This window comes from Cyprinodon variegatus, unplaced genomic scaffold (assembly GCF_000732505.1).
Source record: "Cyprinodon variegatus isolate N-32 unplaced genomic scaffold, C_variegatus-1.0 Scaffold839, whole genome shotgun sequence".
NCBI classification, from domain to species: domain Eukaryota; kingdom Metazoa; phylum Chordata; class Actinopteri; order Cyprinodontiformes; family Cyprinodontidae; genus Cyprinodon; species Cyprinodon variegatus.
This window is the reverse complement of record NW_015151292.1, coordinates 254,508-264,153: the sequence shown is the minus strand read 5'-3', so window position 1 is coordinate 264,153 and position 9,646 is coordinate 254,508. Positions and strand designations below refer to the sequence as shown.

At 36.2% G+C, this 9,646-nt stretch overlaps 1 protein-coding gene across 1 annotated transcript in view; it reads left to right on the top strand.

Moving 5' to 3' along the window:
• Positions 1 to 9,646, top strand: part of LOC107099134 (helicase ARIP4-like) — an 84,589-nt gene that overhangs the window by 16,634 nt on the left and 58,309 nt on the right. The window contains exon 3 of the mRNA XM_015397134.1: positions 4,702 to 4,837. Within this exon, the coding sequence (XP_015252620.1) occupies positions 4,750 to 4,837 (88 nt within the window). The 5' untranslated portion in view covers positions 4,702 to 4,749. The remainder of the gene's footprint in view (positions 1 to 4,701; positions 4,838 to 9,646) is intronic.

The window sequence follows — 9,646 nt, the reverse complement described above, 5'->3', positions numbered from 1 at the left end:
CTTCTGAACCCCTTTGCTTCCTTAAGTCGGCACCAAGCTCACAAGCTTTTTTGTCTTAGAACCTGATCTATGCAGCACAGAGAAGAAACCAGTTCTCAGCACCATCACCGAGCTACTAGGATCTGGCAAAGCCTGAGCTCCATTTCCTGTGACTTCAACCAACTATTCCTATTGGTGCAAAATGCTTTTGTGTCGACATTGCAACCAGAGATCAAAATGTATACATTTATATAAGTTTTTAGGAATTACAAAAAAAGTAAATTCCATTATTTATATGCAATGTTTTATCAGTACTTTACTCTAGCCAGCAGCTAGACAGTCTGTAGCTGTATTTTGTTATAAATAATTTTGATGAAAACCTTTAAATATTAACTGATTAGTATATGGAGAGGTGTCAAACACAGAAAAACTAACCCCCTCAAAGCTGAAAATGTTTTGCATTCATTCCTCAAGATACTATTTTTTATATTATATAAGCTTTCTTCTGACTACAAAGAAAAAGCCACTTGACTAGTCAAATGGCTTTTTTAACAAAACTGTTGTGATCAATGCAATAACCTTGGTGAAATTGATGGGTTTAAGTTTCTTCTCCTCTGAATATGAGCCATTTTCTAATGACAAGGTTTCCCAAGTCATATTTTCAAAAATTGTTCAAACGCACACTCAGCCAATCTCTGCTTTATTTGTCATATTTGTTTGTAGTTTTTTTTTTTTTTTACTCTTAAGCAGAATCACACAGAACCAGTGGATTTTAACATTTATTTACAAAAAGCAACAAAAATCTGGAAGCGGAGAACTGCAGAAAGTCAGTTGAACTCTGGTTGATCTGAAGGGAGAAAGCAAACTGATCAGGAAGGAGTTGGTTGAAGACAACTGATGGCTGCTTAATTTGCTTACTTGAGAGATGAAGGGAAGGTAGCAAGGATCTGTTGAGGTTTGATTTAGAAGGCTTTGCAGGCTGTATCTCAGCGGTCCAGGAGAGTTTGAGTGAAATCTGAGATCATTGGTACTTGAGAACTGCTGCACACAGGTAAGACCTTTTCCATGAAGACTGGAGATGAACTGAGGTTCACTGGTTGCCATCGCGGGTAATCATCCAGCAAAGAGAGATTATCCCTCACCTCCTTATATCCAGCTAGTCATCTTTATTTAGAAATGTTCTCTCTGTGACAGGAAGCTCACTGACACCAGAAAAACACAGAAAGAGACCCTAACAAGAACTGGGACCAAACAGCAATCACAACATGCCCATGGATTTCTCTTTACCACAGACAGCTTCTCCAGTTCCTCCGAAGGAAGCCCAAGGTGTTCCAAGAGTGTTTGACTGTTAATGCTTTGCTTATAGATTATTTATTTGACCAGATGCGTATAATGTACCTCTTTGCAACATTTTTGATTTACCTACAGGATTAACAAAATAATACATCTTTTAATTGATTTTAATTAGACTGTACTTAATTATAACCAAATTTGTTTTTTTTTTGGATATAACTTGAATCACAACTATCACAAGTGCAGAACATTTATATGTATGGCTTGTTACTTTAAGAAAAATCAATCCCTTGTTTCTCAGCAACAACCAAGCAGACGTTCCAGAAAGATGATCTTCTTTTAAGTGAACACAAAACCAACATTTTCTGCATAGCAATTACCAGAAGCCACTTAAAACTGACCCTGCAACATGTCCCCTTGAGGCTATACTGATTTGAATAGAAGCATTAAATTAAAACCACCTGCAGCTGAAGCAAATAATGAATTACAGTATATATCTCAATTTTGTGAGATGGAAAAATATACCTTTAGGAAATGTATTATATAATGACTATGGGTCTCTCACGTAATGTGCAAGTATGAAAACAAGGAAGAAACTGTAATTAAACAAGTTCTTAACCCATAGCTGAAAAAACTACCTGTTCAATGTCCTAAAAACTGAAATGGGCTTTTGGGATATTGGGTAGATTAATATTGGGAGTGTTAAAGAGGTCATGTTTAAGAAGAAGGATTTATCCTGTGCTTTAAGGAAAACAGAGCTACTCAGACCATCAACTGTACGCAGAATGCTATATGGCTGTGTTAAGAAATGGGTTGTTTAATGTATCTCATGTACAAAATAGTTTTGCTGTCCTTTCTTTAAAGCATAAGGTCACATAGAGCTTCATCGCAGTGAGTCATGCGGTTTCTGACTGCTAATTACAAGCTATACTATATGTCTGCCAGAATTGTTTGTGCCTTGCTTTTAAAAATATAAATTTTAGAGTCGGGTTACTGTAAAATTTAACAGAATTTCTTCTCAGTACATTTGATGTTGTCTTGTTTCTTAATTCATACAACATCTGGTTATGTCATTGCAGTACTTTGCAATACATTTTGCATTAGACTGAAGCATTTTGCAATTTCAAGTGCCGTTAGTACTGTCTTTAGTATTTTCCAAGTCAAATAGTTTATAAATTGGCCCGTTGCATGGACGATTTGTAAATAGATACATTATTCACACTGGCAGTGAACACATCGTCTTACATAGTACATTATTTATACTGCCACATTCCATTAATTAGAATGTGGCAGTATAAAAGTCCAACACATTCAACATGTATTACAAAATCTTAAAAATAAAAAAACTTTGATTTGGTGAAAGTTTTGTAATCTGCTGCATAAAGTTATGCAAGGTGGTCAAGAATAACCCTGTCTGCGATACTGTCTATGCTTCTGTTAATCATTTTAATAAAGCAAAACCCTGAATCGATCATAAATGACACAAGATTAAGTAAAATGTTGAGAATTTGTAGTTTTTTTCAGAAATCAGTTTCTCTAAACACTTCATAATTCATTATTATTCCAACCTTGGTGCCTTTAAAGTGGTTGCAACTGCTTAATGGTTAAGATTTGTGATTTATGTATGACTTAGTTTTAATTCTCTCTAAAATGAGCATTTTTTTTTTTTTTTACCAAGGCACACTTTAGTGTACATCTTGCTAAAATGTCCTTAAATATGGGTCCACAGTCTTTTATTACTTGCAGAAGTTCAAAGGAAATCTTAGTACTGAACTGAGTGTAATTTTCTATTGCTGAGGGTGAAGCTTTTATGCATCCTTAAACGAGAGCTCATTGCCTGGCTCTTTATGCCCCTTCCTGGAGTATTATTTTTTTTTCTATCTACTCTGTAGCGGCGCCCTCAATATGTAGGTCATCTTGACCTTTTTTATTCTCCTTCAGAAACGGTCTTTCAAATCTTTCAGGTCTGTTTATCTATGAATTTCCTCCTAAGCTGCAGAAGGCAAATTGAGATTACCGGTAAGTTAAAGAAGAATCATTTTATTTCAGCTACTGATTGTTTGCTTTTAAAGTTGTAAATCGGTGTATAAGGTTTGACGAATGTTGTCTCTGTTTTCTACCTCACATACAGTCCTTAAGGGGAAGAAGAAAAATTTGGATCATTAGTTCCAGCCATTATTTTTGTAAAGAAAATCTGAGGATAATCAGACAGATATGGCAGCTGGTCTTTTTAGCCTTGAGTTGAAGCGACCGGCTTCATGTCAGGCTCACACATGCATGGTCACATGAGTTCAGCTGCTTATGATTGCACCCAAAATAAAACGTCTGTCCATATGTCTGATGCAAGTATAAACTTTAAACTTTAGTACAACTTTCATCTTCATTTGACGATAGCTTGTTAACTATCTAGTCTTTTGTAATGTGGTTCTTCTGGATCCATTAGTCTGAAAGGCCCAGGACATTTACTTAATCAGCCTAGGAAAAAACTGCACTATACCTTCAGTCCAGTGGGAAGCTGTTCAGAAGAACTCCCTTTAAATTGCACTGATCTTTTTTAAGTTTTTGTTGTTTCCACTAATAAATAATAGTTTCTTACCAGCTTCAATGTTATGCAGTTGATTAATTAAGTCACTCTGCATCCATATGAAGGAAATGTTTACAAAATTATTTTAACTTAATGTTTTATCGATCTGCATACGGATAGAGTTGTGGGGTTTGCAAATGCAAGAATAATTGCATTGACTACTAAATACTGTTGGCACACTTATTTTTCTTTTCTTATAAAAACAACAAGGTACATTTTGTATCAAATCTTCAGCTTAAACAAAAAAAAGTATTTTTTAGTTGAAATTGTAATTATTAGAGTTAAAACCTGGGTAAAAGGAAAAGAGCATTCAGCCAGTTGGTTAACTAGTGAATCATCTGATCTGTCTGTTAGACTACACCACTTTGAAAACTAAGATCATATTTGAAAGTAGGCTCACAATCTTGATAATCTTCCTACATGTGAAGTTTTGAGGTGTACTTTCTCTCTTAAAACATTTTAAAACTTTTTTTTTTTTTCAAGAAATTCACAGCAAATGAATGAACGGCCAAACTTACAGTAGCTGTGAAACACCACTCCCTACTCCTGGCTGAAGCAGCAGCCAGTACAGAGCTCTGCAACTCTGCAAACTCTGAAAGCAGGCATCAATAAGTATGCAAATACTTGATAAACTGACCACACAGATGAGATTCTGAGGTCTATTTTCTCAATTAAAAGTAACCTATTTTTGTGACAAATTAAATGTGTGGAAAAAAACATTTGTACTTTGACTTTCTTCAATTACGGCCTCTGCTGGTGGCACAAAGCAACACAGCATACAGTAGTAGTTATTTAACAGATTTCACCCCGTACTACTCATGCTGCTTGTGATCTCTGTGTTGCAGGCGCATGCAGTGTGGCCATGCTGAGACAGCAGCCACCGCGGGGTTAGGATGTCTGACAAGAAAAAGAGTGAAAGCGAGCTCGGCTTCATCAGTGATGACGGCGAGGATTATGAAAGTGATGAAGAAGGAATGCACGGTGAGTCAACATGATGGGTTAGATTTTTCTCCTCTGGTCTTACAACTGTTAATAGGTTAAACTGAAAAAAAAAATAAAGGTTTAAAGAAATAGTAAATGTTGCAAATATTAGACTGCAACATTTAAAGTTTCATAGATTACCACAATAAGTGTTTCCTCAAGGATTTCTATCTTGGAAGATGTTTACAATAGAATGTTGCTAAACTAAAACAATTGAAAATGTTCCCTTTACTTCATTTTATGTATTTAAACGCCTCTATGCATTTATGTAATTATAGAAATAAAAAATTTTGCAGCTTATAAAGTTTAGTAACTCATAAAAATCAAAGCCAGTATTTACCAACAAAAAAGTCATAGATACATGGTATCTATCTGTGGTTTAGTGGCATTAATGACCCACACTTTTTTTTTTTTTTTTTTACAATTGTTTGAGGTTTGAGTCCTGGCCTCTCAACCTTTGCCCCAAGGCTTCCCCCCTTCTCTCTCAACCCTGTTTCCTGTCGGATTGTGATTGATTTGCGTTCATTCCGATTCATTTTTGCTTATGCCTTTTTTTTATTTCTTAAATTTAAATATATCATACAGAAAGCCCATATTCTGATCTTCAGCTACCGCAGTATACATGGTAGATTCAATTATACTACTTATACCTCAGCGGTAGAATCAAGGTGTTAATTTATTGTATCTCTTATACTATATCTGTTGGTTGTGCTGTTCTTTTTACATCTCTTTACAGGTGATGAAGCACACTGCAGATCATTATCTCCCTTTTATCACCTCTTTCTTTCATCTTTTCTCCTTTTTTTCTGTTTTTCCTTACTGTTCTACTTACATTGCAGTGTCTGTATAATCTGCAATACTCCCTGCATGAATTATAATAAAGATTTATATGCATAAATCAAGCGGAACACTATGGCGATAGCCGTACTGCTCCACTTGTGAATGCAAAATCTGTTGGGCTCTTTTTGGCATTAGGACAATTATTCTTATCGCCACATTGCCAAAAAAATGTAAATATTTCTTACCTTGATGCTTTTTCCCTGTTATGGTTTGGAAAGAATGTGATGCTTCTTTATTCCTTGATGCTCTGCTTGTGGACTCTTGAAAAAGATTCACTAGAACATCTGCTGCTGTAGATCGAATTGGTCTTGGACAATGCCAGCTGTCTCTTTGCTTTTGTAGTTGATACTGGAATTTTTCTGACAGAAGATGTGGGCAGAAACTTGTAGACATCAGGAGCTGGCTTTATTGTAACCAGACAGGCAGCAAATATAATCTTGTGTCAGTGCATGCATGGCACTGTACTAAAACAAGAGGCATTGCAGGACAGTTGGTCTCTATGAAGTAGCTGTGTTAATGCCACCAGATGCAGCATAGGGTTTTTTATGTCTGATCATTGTGCAGGAATTCTATTCAGGCTGAAAAATGACTGAAAGCACACAGGGAATCTTAGTGTTTATTACCTTATTTTATCCGGATTGTAATTTTTTTATAGTCACAAACTAAACTATTACAATGTCCCTTTAACTTTGAGCACAATCCTGTCAGTGAATTGGCTGTGGTCTTAAAAGGGCAGCGGTCTTGTTGGTTTGGGAGGCACAGACCTCTTGAATAATGCACTACCAGCTAAGCAACAAAGTAAACACCCACCCCCAAAACATTAGGTTTGGGTTATATTTATTCAAAAGTGTGGTTTAAAATATATTGTATTCAGAAGCCTCTCTTTTTTTAATTAAAAGACCAGATTCCAGCAGATGTAGCCACAACCAGTGTGTCCTTCCCCAGCAGACTGTGAGGGTTTGTCCTCACCTGTAAGAAAGCTAAACTCTCATGTTGCATAACCACATGAGTCATCTCCACTATTAAGTAAATTATATATATGTGCATTTGCATGTATGTGTTGAGTCTAAAGCTTTTTGTCTTAGAAAAAGGATAAGATTTAAATTTTGAGTTGTTAATATAAATGTAAGTCATTAGATAACGAGAAGGAAGTCTGATTTTTTTAAAGGCTTTATTCTTGTTAGGATCAGCAGATGGACCTCATAGTACATTATGAACATCTTCAGTTTATACAGTAAACTCACTTTTTTTATTGTACTTTCCAGAAGAACGGCCAGCACAGGCAGTCAATTAAAGAGGCAGTAAACTGCATTAACATCTGTCTTTGAATTTCTTTATAACAATTCGATTCATTTTTAAAACCAATTTTTAACTTATTTTTCTCATTAAACATGTTCATAATGTTGGTTAACAGGAGGTTTGCTCACAACAGGGCTTTGATTGAAAAGAAAAAAAGTGCCAGTACTTCCCTTGATAATCTTTTCCATCTCCTGGTTGTATGTTTTCTCACGGCTGTTGTTAGGGATAGCTTTCTTTTATATTTTCAAGCCACAATGAGAGATATTACAGAGGTATTTAAAAAAAACAAAAAAACAATATGAACACTGGGCCTCATGAAATAACGGTTTGTATGTACAATTCGTTTTTAGATTGTTCATACAAGTGATTTAGGAGAAAATGTCGCATTCATCATTTTGTTCCTATTTCTAATTTTCTCTTCATTTTCTAGATTTCATCTAGGAGTCTTGCTCAATTAGTCAGCTGTTTGTCAAATCCAGTTTTTAACCAAATTAAAATGTTTGTTGTACTTAGAAGTGTTGACTATTTTTAGCCTGCATAATTAAATGTTATGTTAATCCACAATTCTAAATAATTATTTTATCAGTGTATAATGTTGAAATGTTGGTCACTACGCCTGCAGCTTGCATGTTGTTTAAAACAACCTTGTTAACGCTAAGTGAAGTTACTCAAAATAGAGGAAGCATACAGAAATTTTACTTAAGTAAAAGTAGTGATACACTAAATTATTTTTATTGAAGTAAAGATAAAAAACATAAGTTGCTGTAAAACTCTCCTAAAAGTTAATTTTATTACTGAAGTAAATGTAAATGTGACCCACGTCTGCTTATATGAGACCTAATATGGCATTATCAAGACAGTTATTGTATACATTTCAATTGACTTATGCTACGTTCAGACTGCACGCTGCACAAGCAGCACATGCAGCTGATTTACATGGAAATTCAATGGTTGACACACATCAAAAGTTCCTGCAGCGCGTTTGGAGCAGCAGGAGTAACGCATCTTGACGCATTTGAGCAGCTGAAGCAGCAACTCTTCAGCTTCTAAGCTTCTGAGGCGCTGGAGATGTTTTAGAAGCAGCAGCTGCTGGAGTAGGATTAACTTTTGCTGCTCGACGCGCCACATCGACCAATTAGAGAAGCTGATGTGGGAGCTGGCAGGGAGACAGACACAGCACTGCTGATGCAGATCAATATGATTACTCCCCTGAAACAGTTTATTAAAGCCTAAATTAACTTGAAATGTTGAAACCTGCCAGCATAATGTGTTCTCTTTTATTATTCTGGTGCCTGTAGTTTGAAATGCATACATGAAAAATGCCTTCCAGCACAGTAATGGTAGCGTAAAACCCACAAGAGACGACCGGGACAGAGGCTGTCATTGAAGGGGATTTACAGGAACAGAGCACCGCCGGTGTACGGGGGTCTAAGCGGCTCCGACAGCAAAATAATATTTGAAGGCAGGGTCGTAATCTTGATGAACTGACTCCACAGATTAAGTTTTCAGGTGGACTTTTTATTAAAACTTGTTTTTATCCACTTATAACAGCAAATATAGGAAAGCCGCTCTCTGCCATTGCACACAGGAGCAGCAGAAGACGCATCTGAACACACTTTACTGGACGTGCTTCAGGAGCGTTAAAGATGCACTTTAGGAGCATCAGACCTTAAAGTGTACAAGCATAAAAAATGAAGCAACAGAAGCTTTTTTGCTGCTTCCAGCACTTGAGGCCTGAACATAGCATAACTCACAGGCAGACTCCATCCCATTTTAGAGAATCAGTTACAATCATTTGCTGACGTTAAGAACGTCTGTTGAATCTGATGTGGCGTGTACAAATGTTGCATGAGGCCAACTGTTTAGGTGTTTATTGGTAGTTGTTTTGCTTATGATGTGATAGCAGACACATGATGAACACAAGTCAGTGTATTGATAGTGAGGCCTCTATGTCACTATTGGTATTACATTTTCCAAGATAAATTTGTAATACAATTTTTCCCCATCACCACCTAATTGTATAATAGTAGCTCTTCACAGATTTTCTTTTCTTCCATTTTGGATATCTGAGTAATAAAATGTTTTGTTTATTTGCCAGTTTAAGAGCTGTTGGTTTCTTTTAGAGCTGCTTTACACCACTGGCCAACAGCTCACAGCAAACATTGGGGTAAACCCCATTTAGTCCTGGTGTTTACATAGCTGACTCAGACCTTATAATGACCATTCATGTTTGACATTAAAATCCATTCTGAGCGACCATGTCACAACCATCGTGCTTAAAATAAATACACACACAGCCTTGTCATTTAATGAGCTGGCAGCTGAGTAACTACCAGGACAGAAGCAGGTCTGCTGATGTTTCAACCACAGCTGCACTGATCCATTTTCTCCCAATCCAATCCGATACCTGTGCTGAGTATCAGCCCATATCCGATATGATGCGATTTAACAGTCAAATTAATTAACCATATATTATGTAATCCAGCAAATTAGTCGATATCAGAGCCGATATCCGATACAGGTATCGGATCTGTTCATCTTTAGTATCAATTTACTGAAATAATGTTTTTGTCCCATTTATAAAGTGTTGCCTGTAAAAAATGGTCAGTTTATTGACCGTTTCATCCACTATGTTTATTTAATGAACACAGCTTAATGCAAAATAGACAT